Source organism: Herpailurus yagouaroundi, unplaced genomic scaffold (genome assembly GCF_014898765.1).
Source record: "Herpailurus yagouaroundi ecotype Mexico unplaced genomic scaffold, PumYag 187, whole genome shotgun sequence".
In the NCBI taxonomy this organism is placed as follows: Eukaryota; Metazoa; Chordata; class Mammalia; order Carnivora; family Felidae; genus Herpailurus; species Herpailurus yagouaroundi.
In genome coordinates, this window is record NW_024412418.1 from 4,715,995 (window position 1) to 4,734,533 (window position 18,539).

Sequence of the window (18,539 nt, forward strand, 5' to 3'; positions counted from 1 at the left end):
TTGTATTGTTCATATTAAATTTACATTAAATTTCACATTAAATTTAAAAAATTAAGAATGACGTATATTGTCTCCAGTTGAAGAAGTTAACAATAAAAAATATTTTGTTTGTTTTTAGTGTCTTTCTCTTCTTGGACATTTTCAATAAAGATCATAAATAAAGGCTATATATGCTCTCATTTATCATCTAGTATATGGTACCAGGTCTCCCAGAGCCAGGATTCACAGGTCCAGGAATCCAAAGGTTGAAATGGGAGTGGTACCACTCACTACTATCCTTAGTGACCCACCTCTACAATTTTGCTTCCTGTACCTATCACTTTACAGTTCCAGGATCAAACATTAAAAGAGGCAATGAAAAGCAATTTCAAAAGAAATTAGTTCATAAAAAAGGATATTTTTACCATTTTAACGCTTATTTGTTTATTATCTTTTTTTTTTTTTTTTTGAGAGAGAGAGAGACAGAGCTTGAGCTGAGGAGGGGCAGAGAGAGAGAGAGAGGGAGACACAGAATCCGAAGCAGGCTCCAGGCTCTGAGCTGTCAGCACAGAGCCCGACGTGGGGCTCGAACCCAGGAACTGTGAGATCATGACCTAAGCTGAAGTCTCTTAACTGACTGAGCCACCCAGGTGCCCCAAGGACACTTTTTCCATTAAGCAAAACTGAAAAGTATGTTGGGTGTCTGTCCCTGCTTTTAAGCACATTGTGACATGGAATGGAAGAATACACTAAGTTTTTCACTTTGCCAACTGCATTATCTGGCTTCCAGCCCGTAATTTCAGAAGTAGTAAAAATCTTCTTTAAGTCATTGGCAGAAATAAAAAGGAATACATTTAAAATGGTTTCCACTAGATTTCAAAATTTATTCCATTTATTGAAACATGTAGAATGTTAAGCATGGATGATTAATAAGATGAAGACAGAATAAAAAGTCAAGAAAAAGAGAGGGGAGAGAGGGAGGAAGAAAGGAAGAAAGGAGATCAGTGTTGTCAGTTATATCTATGCTGATTCTGAAATTTCATTATATATTCAAGGTGCAGAACTGGAATGCCAGGTAAATATTGCACTATACATGTGGCATTATCTAGAAAGGAGATATTTGAAATTACCCCACTGGATGGGACTTAAAAGGGTATATAAATAGGTGAAGGGGATTAAGAGAACACTTATCTTGATGAATGCTGAGTACTAAATGGAATTGTTGAATCGTTATACCCTATACCTGAAACTAACATAACACTGTATCGTAACTACACTGGAATTAAAATTTTAAATAAATAAATAAATAAATAAATAAATAAATTTCCACTTCCACTTGGGTTTAGAAAGCTGCAAATAATGTTTTTAAAAATCCAGCCAATCTACACAATTATAACTTTTCATGAGTCTATCAGAAAGCAGAATTTGCAAACATCCAAGTAATCTGAATCGAAAGGGGAGACAAGTTCCTCCAGGAGGAGATGAGACACATGAACTGTTTCATCTTTGTAAAAGGTGGGAGAAAGATATAACCGCCAGGCAAGAAGGTAGGAAGAAAGTAACTAAATTAGGGGCCTAGGTGGGCCTAGGGGGTCTAGGTGGCTCAGTCAGTTAAGCGTCTGACTTTGGCTCAGGTCATGATCTCGCAGTTTGTGAGTTCGAGCCCCGCGTCAGGCTCTGTGCTGACAGCTCAGAGTCTGGAGCCTGCTTTGGATTCTGTGTCTCCCTCTCTCTCTGTTCCCCCTCCACTTATGCTCTGTCTCTCTCTGTCTCTCAAAAATAAATACAAATGTTATTTTTTTAAATATATGTCTGTATATGTGTACATGAAAGCCAGGTTTGGGCGATTGGGAAAAGCAGAGGAGCCTAGAAAGAGAAGTTTTGGCTTCACTGTAGTTTTCTCTGCAGCCTCCAGCCAAAAATAGTAAGAATAGGTCATAAGAATCGTAACAAATCAACTTTTTAATAGCAGGTGTTGCTGGGGGTCTTGACTAAACATTGAAATTACTAGGTCGAAAGATCTAGTAGAGACAGTAACATTAGATAAGTGAGTATGTATTTCATCAGATGGATGGAAACCATGAAGAAGTGTCCAGTGAAACTCTAGAAATAAACACACACCTACACACTCACAGTACCAGAGACAAATAATTCCTTCAACAGGTTCCTCAGTATATCAAAGAGGTTGGGAAACGGAAGAAAACTGGAAGGTAAACTACAGGAATTAAGCCAAAAGAATGAAAGCTATAGAAAAAGTGAGAATAAAAGTATCTAATAATCATGGCACAATATCAAAGAGTCTAATATCCAGAACAAAATTGGGAAGGAATTAATCAGAAGAAATATTTAAAAAGATAATGGCCATGACTTTTCTAAAATTAAGGGAACATCGAACCATGGGTCCAAGGTCAGTGGACCCTAGACAGGAAAAATACAAACAGCAAACCGATCAACAAACAAAACACACCTAGACTCATTAGTCCCACTGATTAATAATGAAGATAAATAGATAATTATGACAGCATTCAGAGGAAAATGCATGTCACATACACAGTAAAAATTATATGAATTATAGAAGATGCCATCAGAAATGATTCATACCAGATATAATGAAGAAACATTTAAAGTAGTGAAAGATAATCACTGTCAATCAGAATGTAATACGCATGGAAATATTTTAAAAATATTTAAAATATAAAAAACAAAACAGAATCTTTCTGGAAATAAGTATACACACACTGAAATAATTTATAGCCAGGAAACATGTTTCAACACTTTTCCGGACAATGGAAGCATGATAACAGAAGAAAATTTGTGTCTACACAAGGATATGAGTAATACCAAAAATGTTACAATGAAGATAAATTTAACACATATTGGACACTTAATTCTAAGTGCTTTAAAGAATAAATGAGGTAAAACTATGCTGATGCGTTACTGGCTTAAACCAGGCATAAAAGTAAAATTTGTGACAACAAAAGAAAGAAAAAGAGAGAAGAATTGGGTCTTTACTGCTTTGGGTTTCTGACATTAAAAGTTGTATTTTATATTATTTTAGGCAAACTGTACTATACTAGACATGCATATTATAATTTCCGTGGTCACCATTGTAAAGACAGAAGATACATATTACCCACATCAGGAGGGAAAGAAGGGGTGCCACTTTGTCCCCAGAAATAGTAAAAGGGTAATGATACAATAGTATAAACAACTCTGTTAATAATTTTGAAATTAAATGAAACGTGCAGTTGCATAAAGATAGTCACTTCGGAAGAAACAGGTGACATGAACAGTCCTATATGTATTAAATGAATTGAATAACTCCTTAAAAGTCTGTATGAACAAAAATAGGGGAATTGGTTTCCCATTGTGAAAATCGCCCCTTTCTCCCAGACCACAATGTGCAGAGTGCTGGGTGAACCCTCTTCCCTGATGCACAGGAGGACAGATCTGGGCGACACCAATTCAACAACATAGAAGAAACCCAGGTCCCAGGATGACCTGGGGAAAAAGAGCCATCCACAAACCTTAGCCAGCTAAACTCTGCAATGTTGTAACCGAGGGTACTTGTTTTTGTCTTTGTTGGGACCCTTGATTTCTGAATCCCTTCATTACACTACCATAGCCTGTGCCCTGACTATTACAGGTTCTCTCTCCAGAACCATACCATCATCTGATAAATTGTTCTTTCTTTTCCAGAATCTCTCTTTGTAAGTAGGACTGTACCTGTTTGAGAAAATTTAGCTAGTATCATCAAAATCACGCTGCCTTCCATCAGCAATTCTAGAGTGCCTGCAATATACACCTTTTAACAGCTCCTGGTATATTATTTAACGCTTGCTTTAATATAACAATGAATTCTATTTTTTCACCTCTGAGAAAAGTCTCTGAGTTCCAACGTGAGCTTGTTCTTTAACACGGAGTAGTTATTGAACCAGTTAATGTCTTTGTGCTCTAGGTTTATTAGCTGCAAAATGCAGCCTTCAGATACAGCTGTTGAGGCCGTTCCCTAGGTGATGGGGGTATGACATTGACCAAACAAGTAAAAATCCTGCGCTCATAGAGCTTACAGGATGCAAGGGCAGAAGAGGAGGGATACAAGAAAGAAAAGGCATGAGCTAAATACATAAATGTTAGTTGGAGAGAAAACATTATGGGAAACAAATGGAGCATGAAAGAGGGCTAGGAACGGGTATAATTTTAAATCGGGTGGTAAGGGATATTCTTCAGAACAGAGTAAGGACCAAGTCATGCAGTTGTCGGAAGTGTCAGGGTGAAGAGGAGAAAAGAGAAAATTCTAGGCAGTATGAAGACTAATGTGTACAGGCAGAGTTAGGAGGGCATGTTATTGAAACAAAGTAAGCATGATAGACAGAATGCCAAGGAATGAGTTATTATATGTAAGGAGTGGGCACAAGATCATTTGGGACCAATAGGTGCTTGCAAAAGTTTTGGTTTTTATTCTTAGTGGGATGAGAAGTCTGGTAGGATTGGTGAAAGTGGGTATGATCCAACTTACTGGTTTAGAGTATCACCCTGGCTTTTACAACAAGATCAGACTCATGATGGGTAAGGCCAAAGTGAAAGGCTGCAGCAATAATTCTGAGACCAGGTCCCTTGGGCCAATGTGGTGACAGAGAATGTGCTGAGAGATAGACTCTAGATATATTCTGTATCTAGAGTCAACATAGTATGCAGCTGAACTAGGTGTGATTTTCTACAAAGAAAATTATAGGATTATTCTTACATCTCCACCTGAAGGGATAGAAGGATTGCTTTCTGTTATGTGAGATTAACATTTGGATATTGCTAGTACCTACCTAAAAGTTATCTTGTGAGGATATGTTATATCCTTTGAATATTGTCTGGCACATGATAAGTGCTCAACAAAATATGTTATTACCAACACTATCAATTTCCTGGAAGCAGGCACAGCTTTTCATGTTTTTGACATGCTCTTTTTTTCTAATGTATTTTTAAGTTTATTCTGAGAGAGAGAGAGAGAGAGAGGCAGAGAGAGACGGGGTGGGGAGAGGGATGGAGAGAGACAGAGAGAGACAGAGAGACAGAGAGAGAGAGAGAGAGAATCTCAAGCAGGTTCCACACTGACAGCGTGTGGCCCAATTCAGGGCTTGAACTCATAAACCCATGAGATCATGACCTGAGCTGAGATCGAGGGTCAGTCGCTTAATCAACTGAGCCACTCACACACCCCTCGTATTTTTGACATACTCTATTCTACTCTTATTTCTTTAACCTATTTGTATTAAATAGCATTTTGGCATGGCACCATAAGCAAAAATAATATGTCTTAAATTATGTCTAGACCACATTTTACATAAAATATGATATGCACTTATGTAACAGGGAATTTTATAGGGCAAACACAGTCTAAATCTTGCATATTGTGCATAGATTATAGTTACATGTATGTAATACGTAATGCTTTCCAAATTATATTATAAAAAATTACAGTAGTCCTAGTTTAATTATAAATTTAATTTAATTTAATTAGCATGTGTTCAACCTAAGTGCTGTCTACACAGTCACAGAATCTATTGGCCATCTTTGCCAATTCAAGCCAGCAGAGTGCATTTCCTAATCACAGAAGTAGACCTAAATGAAAACAAGGTGCAAAGATAGTTTATAAAAAAGATCAGAAAAATGAAAAGACCGGTAAATGTATTAAATGACATAGTGCATGTAAAAGATGAAAGAGCAGCCAAAAAGTATATTATTCAACAATAATATAGTATTTATCATACACTTGTTATCAACAAGTGTTTATCATACACTCATTACCAATTGCAAACAAAAACAGGTAACAATAGCTCCAAAGAAAGAGTCTAGACCACATGGATATCAAAGCAAAAACTAAGTCATAATGATTATAAATGGCATGATATATGAGCAGGAAACTTGTAAAATAAATTAAGGGGACGAAAATAACGCGTATTTAGAAGGTTTGAATAGGTTTTTCAGTACTTTTGAATTAGTGAAAACAATTTTTAAAAAATTTTTAATGTATTTTTGAGAGAGAGATGGAGCACGAGCAGGGGAGGGGCAGAGAGAGAGGGAGACACAGAATCCAAAGCAGGCTCCGGTTGTTAACCGAGAGGGACACGGGACTGGAACTCACAAGCCATAAGATCATGACCTGAGCTGAAGTCAGACGTTCAACCGACTGAGCCACCGGGCGCTCTGAATTAGTGAAAAAATTTTTAACTTTTAACTTCTAAAAGAAAGTTTACACTTTTGCACTTTATTTTGAACACTTAAAAAAGCATGTAGGAAAAATAATGAACTATAGTTATACAAAAAATGTGATACATTTCAAAAAGTGAAAATGTTATAAAATTATTGCTTGAATGAAAACTATCTAGTTACAAAAGTTTAAACAAAAGAAACAGATACTTGGAAAGTGGAAAAATACATTCTTAACATTTACATAGCAGAGAAAACTAAAATTGTAATTCAGATTATGGAGAGAGAAAATGTAAAAATAAAGGAAATTTCAGCAGTATGACTACAGTTTACGGGCTGCCACAAATTCTGAATTCATTGTCATTTCTTGGCTTTACAGCTTGTCTCTGTTAAAAAATTAAAACAAACGAGTCGAACACTTAATTCAACATTTATTTTTAGTGACCATAGCAAATCTATAAAAATGAGGAGAAAAGCAATGAGTTTTGAGAAAACACACAAAGCTTCAACAAAGCAGCTGTCTACTGAAGCTTATTAAATGTCACAGAAAGGTAAGGTTTTTAAATGTTTAGCAGGTAGCCACCAAAGAGATGTCACTGCATACAGATTTTTAAGTTGATACATTTACATTTCCGATCCAAAGCACTGCAACATGAGACTCTTAATTTTTTCCCAAATATTTCAGAACACGTTCATCTCAGATTTCAATGACAAAGGAATTATCAAAAGTTAAACTTTCAAGTGTATACAGAAAGTGTAGAAAAACACATGGAAAATGACAGAAATTTTGCTTATGTATGTAATATACGCACATGCATACATAACTATAGATCCAGAAGAACACACACAAAACTGTTAAAGACTGTTAAGGTATTTCTATTTCCTTCCTCTTTTCCGTGGTTTCCAAGCCTTCTCCAATGTTAACATAAACCATTTTAAATCCAAAACTGAAATGCTGAGCTTTTCCTTAGTTGTTTGTCAGTTAAGTTGGCAAAAAGTAATTTATAAAACACGAGTGAATACTCTTTAAGAAAAAGCCATTGTGCATTGAAAATATTGCAGGAATGTAAGCCTTCTAATGATAATGGCCCACATTTATTAGGACTGCCTTGAATGCTTCACATCTATTATCTGATCTAATCTTTATAATTAACTAGATAGCCCTGGAATTATTATTTATCTTATACAGTTGAGAAAACTGAGGCTTAGATTTTCAGTGATCCATTGAGGGTTATACAGCTAAAAGGGTAGTGTAGAATCCATATACTTGAATGCTTGGTTTCACAGCAAGTTCTCATAATCACTCTGCTAATTTTTTTCTCTATATAATAAACAAAATGATTTCTGAAACTGGTATTGTGCCAAAAATGGAGTTCTTTTCCATAATAAAGATCTCTGAAGAACTCTATTCATGGGAATTTGTTTGATAGAGTTTAAAAGATGACAACTGGGGCGCCTGGGTGGCGCAGTCGGTTAAGCGTCCGGCTTCAGCCAGGTCACGATCTCGCGGTCCATGAGTTCGAGCCCCGCGTCAGGCTCTGGGCTGATGGCTCGGAGCCTGGAGCCTGTTTCCGATTCTGTGTCTCCCTCTCTCTCTGCCCCTCCCCCGTTCATGCTCTGTCTCTCTCTGTCCCAAAAATAAATAAAAACGTTGAAAAAAAATTTTTTTTTAAAATAAAAGATGACAACTATATTGTCCCATTTTGCACATCAGTTGCCTTTAAAACACATGCATTTACCATAATGTTTATAGAAGCACTATCAACAATAGCCAAATTGTGGAAAAAGTCCACATGTCCATCAACTGATGAATGGATAAAGAAGATGTGGTATATATACACAATGGAATGCTACTTGGTGATGAAAAAGAATAAAATCTTGCCATTTGCAACAACGTGGATGGAACTGGAAGTTATTATGCCAAGTGAAATAAGTCAATCAGAGAAAGACAGATATCATATGATATGACTCATATGTGGAACTTGAGAAACTTAACAGAAGACCACAGAGAAAGGGAAGGAAAAATAAGATACAAACAGAGAGAGAGACAAACCTTAAGAGACTTTTAAATACAGAGAATAAACTGAGTATTGATGGCAGTGGGGGGTGGGAAAAATGGATGATGGGCATTGAGAAGGGCACTTGTTCTGATAAGCACTAGGTGTTGTATATAAGTGATGAATCCTGGGAATCTACTCCTGAAGCCAAGACTACACTGTATGTTTGTTAACTGACAATAAATAAAAATAAATAAAAACATTCAACACTGAAAAAAAAAAAAAACATGCGGTTAGACCATAGATTTAAAACATATTTCATGGTTTTCAATTACAACATGGAATTTCTAAAGACATCTTCCTGGAAATGTCCGAGATCATATTTGGTCAAGTAAAGAATGGTTCAATGGAAGTACAAACAAATGAAAGTTTTTGGAGAGAGACAAAAGAAATACACTATACGGAAGAAGAAGAGCAATGAACTGAAAAGTTGAGCATCACCTATTTCAACTGCCCAGAGCCCTCACCCTTCCGCATGACTCTAAGGAGAGCATTTTTCACTTCTTTGTTCCTGAGACTATAAATGAGTGGATTCAGCATGGGGATCACAATAGTATAAAAAACAGAAGCCACTTGATCCTTTCCCAAGGAATAAGACTTACTTGGCTTTAAATAAGTAAAAATCATAGTGCCATAAAAGATGGCGACTCCCAGGAGATGAGAGGCACAAGTAGAGAAGGCTTTTTTCTTTCCTGAAGTGGAAGTAATTTTCAGGATAGTAGACAGAATGGACACATAGGACACAGATATTGTGATAAGAGACACCGTTAGAGTGGAGCCAGCGACAATAAATATCATGATTTCAATGTCATGTGTGTCAGTGCAAGACAAGGCTAAAACTGGGGTTGTGTCACAGAAAAAGTGATGGATTACATTGGAGTCGCAGAAATGCAACCTGCTCATGCAAAGCCCATTGACAAAGGAGTCCACAAAGCCAATCATATAGGACCCAAAGATGAGGTGAGAGCAGAACCTTGCAGACATAACCACTGGGTAGTGCAGAGGATTGCAGATAGCAACATAGCGATCATAGGCCATTGAGGAGAGAAGGAAACATTCAGTGGCGCCCAAGAAGACAAAAAAGGACATCTGGGTGAAGCAGCTCGTGTATGAAATATACTTGGTGGAAGTCAGTAAGTTCTGTAAGGTTTTAGGTGTGATGACAGTTGAGTAACTGAGGTCAAGAAATGACAGGTGACGGAGGAAAAAATACATGGGGGTGTGAAGCTGGAGATCCAGGTGGGTGATCAATATCATCCCCGCATTTCCCAGCAGAGTAACCAGGTATATCAGGAGAAACAGCATGAAAAGGACCAGCTGGATCTCTTCAGAATCTGTCAGCCCCATAAGGATGAAGTCAGGCACATGTGTGTTATTCTTTCTACCCATAGCTTTCAACTGCTTTGAACTGTGAAAAAAATCAAAGTTGACCCTTAACAGGAATGACTTCAAAAAGTGTGTTTATGTGAATGACATGGCGTATTTACATTAGTGGGGTGTTTCTAGAAATTGATGGTAATGAGTGATTTATAAAATATGACTGAAAAAAATCTTAATTTGATTGCCAAATATAAAAATGGAAATAAATTCACCTTTGAATACAAGATAATGAAAGCTAACATGTTGAATAATTAAAATGAGCCCAGTCTGTTCTAAATGCTTCTTAATGTATTTAGTCCATGTGGCATATTGTACCCCAGGTGCTACTACTCTTAGCCACATTTTTATATGAGAAAAAGTTCAAGAAACTTATTCAGAGTCAGAGCTATTAAATGCTGCTCTGTGATTCTACAAGTTAGGTTGACTCCAGAGAGCATGCGCATACTACTATATTCTTGTTTATAATTAATTTCAGCAAACCTGAAAAAAAGTTAGATAAATCATAAATGATGATATAAAAGCAATTTTAAAGCATCATTCAGTGTCCTTTTTTTTTCAATATTATTTAATACAAATGACAAATTTCAAACTTAGAGGACTTTAGTTAAGTGTATTAAAATTGTAGACCCCATATTGGTTTTAGTTTCCAAAAGGTGTGTTTTCCTAATCTGAGCATTTAAAATAAAATTTTGAAAATATATTCATTACTCATAGACCCTGATTCCACTAACTCTATATTTCTGATTCCACAAATCCTGACATTATTTGGGGAAAGTCTAAATGACATGTGTATGCATACTGTTCTGATAATGTCCCCATTATATTTGATCCCAACTAAATTAAGACCTCTAATTTTGAGAGAATAATACTTACTGTGAACGAAAGTTGGAGGGGAAAAAACCTTTCTTCCAACACGATCCACCTAGAAGGTTGTCAACCTCAAGTTCTGCTCACAAATCAAATATGAAAAACATTTGAGCTGAAAATTTCTGTAATATAATATTTGTTTTCTTTAAGTTCTCTTTAAATTTTAGTGCATTCATTCTGAAATAAAAAATAATCAACCTGGAAATTTTGTTCAGGTCCTGGTCAAACAGGAAAATTATTTCTAAAAAGAATATCAGGAATCTATTCTGAACATAAGCAGAGCAGAATATGTCTTACCTGTCATCCTGATAATTCCAGGACACCTCATGTACTGGGGACTTAAGATAATGCAACATTTGGTCATCCCTATGGACCAATTTCTAAGGAAGATTGCTTGGCATGTCTCCAAGGACAAAAGTTCAAGGACTAAATGTAGCTATGATAGATTTGAGAAAATAGTTGTCTTTTTCCTTAGAAGTCACACAATGAAGAGTCTGATGGTGTGATTTTCTTTTGGGATGCTCTAAATTTTTTACTGGGATGGTGAAGAAGTTATTTCTATTTTTTCTTGTGTTCAAATACATCAATTTATATCAAAGTTTTACCATTTTATTTCTCCTATTTTATAAGGCTTACGGGCAAGGAAAAATAATTTTTCCTCTACCTTTCTAGATTCTTGGCTGAGACACCCCCTCCTCTCATAATAAAAGACATATTAACAAAAGAAAAACAAACAGAAGTGTAATAACTTGCATATTTATTGTATACATGGGAGATTGTAACCAGAAAGAGTTAGGTGGCCCCAGAAAAAGAGAGAGCTTTCTTAACATAAGAAAAATCATTTTAGGTCCTGGCCATTTTGTGATCTATGCCTGACCAGCACATCTTACCCCAAACATATTTTTGAGTTATTTTTGCAGGATTTAAGTCTCTTTGAGCCCTCAAACACTGGACCAGTTGGAGCCAGGGAATTGATGATACTGACTCTTGCCCGCCCACTCAACTTTGGTCAACTATGACAGACTCTATCACCTTAAGGTGACTTTTGCCCCAATTCTATGCTGAATCCCCCATTGTGTCAGCCCCTTCATGAATATGCATGCACCCTTAGCTTAAAACTTCCCCAATTTTGTTGTCTGAGGAGACACTGTTTAGGGAAATATCCCCAGTGTTCTATTTTACTTGTTGCAAGTAAAATCCTTCCTTTCTACTCCTTGACATGGTTGTATCTTTTGGCTCCACACCCACCAAGAGGTGAACCTAGTTTCAGGTGACAAGATGACCAAGAAAACTAACTCCCCAAGTGGCCCAAGTCACCACCTTAAACACTATCTCCTGTTAAACACAAAAGATGGAAGCCAGTTGTAGGAAGTTACTAGGAAAATCACAGAAAAAAAAGGGCATGCTCCTTATTCAGATTTAAATTCATGCCTTCTCCATTCTTGGTAGTTTCTAGAGATTTAGTTCTCTTCTTCCTGGTACAAAGAGGGAGACATTTACATCAATGGAGATTTTCCTTATAAATGTAAATGTCTTTTACAAAACAGTGAGTTCTACTTGTTTTCAGAGCTTCTGTTGTGTCTACTATTTCTTAAAAATCACCAGCACAAGAAAAACGCTTACGCCAAAGAGACATATTTTGGGAGTGGCAAATTCCACTTCCCTTCAGGTTCAATTAATTTTTTGTTTGTTTTTGCTTCTGCACCTAGTAATGACTTCTTGTTTTATTCACATTTTGCTATCTGTTTAATAATATAGGAAATTAATATTTGCATTATTAATCTGAGTGTTACTTCACTTTTAACTTATATGTAGTGATATTAATTATCCCCATTGTGGTTTATTATTAGATAAGGTAAAGTTATATTTTTTTTATTTCTTACTTGATTAATAATAATTCAATATTTTAAAAAGTCTGTGTTTTTAATTAGCAAACTAAATGACACATTTTTTTCTTTTTTTAATATTAATTTAATTTTATTTTTTTAATGTTTATATATTTTTGAGAGAGACAGAGACAGAATGTGAGTGGGTTGGGGCAGAGAGAGAGGGAGGCACAGAATCTGAAGCAGGCTCCAGGCTCCGAGCGGTCAGCACAGAGCCTGACGCAGGGCTCAACCTCACGAGCTGTGAGATCATGACCTGAGCCGAAGTTGGATGCTCAACTGACTGAGCCACCCAAGTAACCCTCAAATATTAATTTTAAATTGTGTTGCAGGCATGCAGAAAATGTGACCTCTTTTAAGGTAAATGTGTAAATTTATTGAGATTTATGGATTAATTGCAATCAATTAGTATAAGCAACTCATATATGCCAGGAAAGAAAGGCTTATATGTTGATATGGAAGTCTGGCTTACCAACTATAGTATTTATAGATTGTAAATTCTCAGCAGGGGGAAACAAACAAAAATACGAAAATCAGTGATACAACATGTTAGGAGGTGAGAAGTGCCGTAAAAAAATAAAATGTAAAACAGCTTAAGTGACGGAGTAGGGGCATGAGGAAGCAATCAGACATAGAGTGGTCAAGGTAGACTTCAATGAAACGTTGGCATTTGAGCAAAGATTTGAAGGAAGGAAGAGTTAGTCATGTAGGTACTTGGACAAAAGCGTTTCAGACCATTGGGAACATCAGTTGATGGACCATGCAGTTGGAGGAATAGCAAATACTGTGTAGTAAGTATCATTCTATTGTGGGAGCAGAGGTGACCAGAGAAATAACAGTGAAGTACCTGGATGTCAATGGTGACAAAGGCGGTGAGGAAGAGCAAAGTGAAGAGAGCATGGAGACAGTTGGACTTACTATCTTCAAATAACCTTTATTCTCAGAGAAACCTTTAGTGATAGGGTCACACTGAAAGATGTGGAGACACACAAAAATATCTGGAGGAAGTGAGGGGCAGGCCAATGGAATAGTAGAAATAATGTTCTACACAATGATTTCCTTCTTCCTGAAGCCAGCGTCCATCTTGTCAGTTCAGATGGAAGGATGAACACCAGAGGTTCTATCAGCTCCAGGTATGGGTCCGGTCAAGGAACACTGAGCTCAACGGGTAAAGACGCTTGCTTATCATTCAAAGGAGCCTATATGTAGGACAAGTACTTAACCAGAATCACCCTAGGGATATAATCATGAGACATGCCTAATGAACTCTCCAACATAAGGAGTAAAGATATATTTTCATATCCCAAGTCTCAGAGCATGCTAGCATGATCGCATGGGCCTCCAGTCAATGCATCCACCTTCCCAGGGACCACTGCCACAAATTTTACCCTTAAACATCCTCACTTTCAAGGTATCAGTGAGCTCAAGACTTTAGAGCATTAGCTCCCTGTTCTTCTGGGTGGTGCTACACCAATAAATAGCCTCTTTCTCCAGGCAAAGCCTCGGTGTCCATTTTTATTGGCTTGCTGTGCATGAGTTGGAGAAACTCTCCTTTGGTTTTGTTACATTCCTAATGTTTTACCTCACTTAATTTTGGCAAAAATTGTGTAAAGATATACTGGAGTTTGTATTTTGTGGTTTTTTTCCTCCAAATTTTTATTTAAATTCCAGGTAGTTGACACACAGTGTGCTATTGGTTTCTTGTGTAGAATTTAGTGATTCATCACTTACATACAACTCCCAATTCTCATTACAACAAGTGCCGCCCTTAATGCCCAACAACTATTTCCTCAACCCCCCACCCAACTCCCCTCCAGTAACCATCAGTTTGTTATCTATAGTTAAGAGTCTGTTTCTTGGTTTGCCTCTCTCTCTCTCTCTCTCTCTCTCTCTCTCTCTCTCTCTCTCCTTCTCTTTATTTTTTATCCCTGTGTTCATTTGTTTCATTTCTTAAATTCTACATGATTGTAATCATATACTATTTGTCTTTCTCTGACTAACTTATTTCACTTAGTCTAATACCCTCTAGCTCCATCCACGTTGTTGCAAATGTTAAGATTTCATTCTTTCTTGGGGTGCCTAATTGGCTGTGTGGGTTAAGCGACCAACTTTGACTCAGGTCATGATCTCACAGTTTGTGAGCCTAAACCCTGCATCGGGCTCTGTGCTGACAGCTCAGAGCCTGGAGCCTGCTTCAGATTCTGTGTCTCCCTGTCTCTCATCCCCACTCACACTGTCTCTCTCAAAAATAAAAACATTAAAAAATAATAATACAAATATTTCATTCTTTCTTATGGCTGAATAATCTAGTGTGTGTGTATGTGTGTGTGTGTGTGTGTGTGTGTGTGTGTGTGTGTGTGTATACGTGTATATATACATATGTATACACCACATCTTCTTTATCCATTCCTCAGTTGATGAACATTTGGGCTCTTTCCATAATTTGACAATTGTCGATAAAGCTGCTATAAACACCAGAGAGTTTGTGTTTTGACTCACTTTTACAATTTTCGTCCTTTTAGAGAAATGTATTACACTGAATAAATGCAAAATAACTTATATTTTCTCATAACACCTATATTTTTAGTTTCCTTTCCTGAAATGATTTTTTCTTTTTTACCTGTTGCCTTTTAGTTATTTTTAGATAGTTTGATCTACCCATTCTCTGCCCCATACTTTGAAAGACAGTTATCCAGTGCAAAGTCCTAAATTATTCTACACTTATTTCTCCCATTATCAAACAATATTCTGAAATGTATTTCTAATTTTTTTTAAAATTATTTTAGAGAGAGAGAGAGAGCTTGAGCAAGGGAGAGGGGAGTAGGGAGAGGAAGAGAGAGAATCTTAAGCAAGCTCCACATTCAGTGCGGAGCCTAACACAGGGCTCAATCTCACAATCCTGAGATCATGGCCTGCGCCAAAATCAAGCTTAACCAACTGAACCATGCAGGTGCCCCTGAAATTTATTTTGGAATAAGCCTCTGATCTTTGTGTATGAGCACAAGTGTGAGTCTAACACTACCTGATATCAATAAGTCAATTTCATTCTATATGTTTTATTTTTATTGAGTAAATTGTTTCTTCAGGAGTTCCCGCAATACTTATTAAAATAAAACAAGTTAAGAAGAATAATCTTATGATTTTTTATCTTGATATAAAGGTATGTTAAAGGTTGTGACACAGAAGGCAAGCTCAAGGAACACAAATGGTCAACTGGAATATTATAAGGGCACCGTAAGTTTAACAGATCGGAAAAACAAAAACACTCTGCATTTTCATATTGAAGCCCAGTGCATCATATATTTTAAATTGAATAGTTTTTTAGCATATTTTTTAAAAGAAGATATCTGGCAAATTCAATATGCCCTGATAAGTTCTGGGACATGGTCCCAGATATGAGGGAGTGGATTATCTGGAGTGGTCAAAGGCAAAAGTTTTGGGAGAGCCTGGCAGAAAAAAAGGACTGAAGAAATGACAAAGGCATGCATGACCTATTATGGAAAGATTTGTATTACAGGGTCCAAAGAGAAGGTACAGAAAGAGCAGCTAGAAGATAGACTAGTATAAGGGAAAGTATACCAGCAACATATCTGAAGAACATATTGAAAAACAAAGATGGACATTTGGGCATAAGTGTGGGCAAATAAAATATACTACTACTTCTTATGCTGGGCAAGAAAAGTGTGTTATGTTTTTGCTCCTAGACCAAGAACAGCAAAAAATATTAATATAAGAGAGAAAGTAAATACATAGTTTTATTAATGCTAAATAAATGTTAAATCTTGAAATTACTTACAGCAGAATATACTTGCAATGCAAGAAAATAAAAATAATACATACAATTAGATCCAGGGTAAATATAAGTCACGTGCGAAAGCCACACAATTATAAAAAAAATTGAACAGTGTACTTAGAATGCATGAATGAAAATCCTTGGTGGAAAGAGGGGGGGAAAAAGGAAATATAATCAGTTGAATAGTTTTCAAAGCTGCTGGTGAAAAACCTTCAGAGCAATCAATCTGAGTCAGACGCTGTGCTCAGAAGGAAGAAAAAACTCACATAGGCTTAATGAAAGAGAATGAATGATGAGCTAGAGAAACAGTAGCCTCAAAAGGCCCATAAATTAAAGCATAGTAAGGGGGCACCTGTTGGGATGAGCACCGGGTGTTGTATGGAAACCAATTTGACAACAAAATTCATATTAAAAAAATAAAAAATAAAGCATAGTATGTCTCATAAGGTGTCACTTACCATAGTTTATAACGTAAGATGTTGCTTTATAAAATGAAGGTTGCAAGAGTCAGAGCCCAGTAAGATAGATCAGAGAAGAAAATTCAAAATTGCAAAGCAAATACATATATGGGCACATACAGATCCCTTCAGCCTCTCCCAAGACTGAAAACTGGGATTCTTCATTTACTTTGTTTGTGATGTATGACCTATGAGAACCCCCTCCAACTTACGCCAATTATTTAAAATTATTTATACCAAGTATAATTCAGAGTGTATTTATTTACACATCCTAACTGTTGAAGGAAAAAAAGCCCTTTGAAAAGAAGTATATCTGCTAGTCATTATGCCAGTTTTAATTTATAAATAAGCCATGATTTTTGAAAAAATTCTAGAAATGGAATTTTCTACTAATGTTGTTGAATATCAATATGCACGTGACCATCTGACTTCTACCAAAGAAAGACACAAACAGGAGAAAAGCAGAATCTACCCCCTCTATGCTTCCATCACTGTACAGGACACAGAAAGCAAAGAAAGTATTTACTCACATGTTGTGCATATGATACGTTTCCTAAATGTGGAGAGCACAGATATGAATAAGTAAACTCTGCTCTGAAAGAGCTTACATTCTTGTTGGCCAGAAATAAATGTTATTAATCACACACATGTTCTTGTAAAACAGCTTCAGTCAAATTTATCTTCAGTCCCTTTGGGCACATATTTTATTTTTTTATTTTTTTATTTCTTTTAAGTTTATTATTTGTTTTCAGAGAGAGAGAGAGAGAGAGAGAGAGAGAAAGCACGGTGGGGGAGGGGCAGAGAGAATCTCAAGTAGGTTCTGCACTCTCAGGGCAAAGCCCAATGTGGGCCTGGGACCCAGGAACCCTGAGATCACGACTTTGAACTGAAGTCAGATACTTAACCGACTAAGCCACTGAGACATCCCTCAATGTATATTTTAATTTTTTAGTGTTTATTTATTTTTGAGAGAGAGAGAGAGCATGAGTGGATAAGGGGAAGAGAGAGAGAGCGGGGTGGGGGGGCAGGGAGACAGAGGATCTGAGGTGGTCTCCACACTGACAGGAGTGAGCCCAATGCAGGGCTCGAACTCACGAACCTTGAGATCATGATCTGAGCTGACGTTGGATGCTCAACGGATTGAGCAACCCAGGCATCCTTCAACGTATTTTTTAAAAGTGGTCGCCAGCAACTTTGACTACTGCTCGGTGACTTATGCACAACAAAGGCAGTACTGAAGGACACGTTCTTTCCAGTGGTCATTTGTAACAGTGCCTGAGGGAGTCCATTAAACGGAGTCCCTTTTCAAGGAAAAACAAAATAAAAGCCCAGTTTCTCCTTTTAATACCATAGACTTCACCGAGCATGTCTGCCTGATTTGGAAAAACAAGCATCGTTGTAATATACTTCCAAATGACTCAGGAATTGTGCTACAGCTGGTGCTTTATTTATCGACACACACAGGCATTTAAATGTTTACCAAATGTTTGAAGTTTGGGAGGCACATTATGGTTTTTTCGAAATAAAACTCTGCTGTGTTTGAGTTTAAGACCATAGTCCGCCACATAGACATCACTTTTCTATGCCATCAAAGCTCACGTTTAACGATGTGGCAAAATGAATTCACATGATCAAGAGATTGCCTATATTACCCAGTGTCCGTTGACATTGTATTTGCAACTCACTGTGTAGACAGTATATATAATCTATATGCTGAAACGAACTCCTCGTGCGCTGATTCAGTACTCTGCATAAACAAATAAAATAATATTTCGCCTCCCAAATTTCAAGACTCTAAGTTATGATTTAGTTTGCGTAAGCCTTTTGGGTTCATTTTCCAATTTTCCTGATTGTTGCGGTAATTGAATGCCTGAAACCACCCAGGTGAGTTTTAATTGTAACATGCACAAATTTG

The 18,539-nt window shown here is 36.8% G+C and overlaps 1 protein-coding gene across 1 annotated transcript; it reads right to left on the reverse strand.

Moving 5' to 3' along the window:
- Positions 1-8,681: 8,681 nt before the first annotated feature.
- Positions 8,682-9,629, reverse strand: LOC121043935 (olfactory receptor 8H1-like). The gene has a single exon (XM_040495911.1). The coding sequence runs from the start codon at positions 9,627-9,629 to the stop codon at positions 8,682-8,684; it is 948 nt and encodes a 315-aa protein (XP_040351845.1).
- Between the last annotated feature and the right edge of the window lie 8,910 nt (positions 9,630-18,539).

Coding starts and splice junctions, on each gene's coding strand:
- LOC121043935 (XM_040495911.1), bottom strand. CDS start 9,629: ATGGGTAGAAAGAATAACACACATGTGCCTGACTTCATCCTTATGGGG.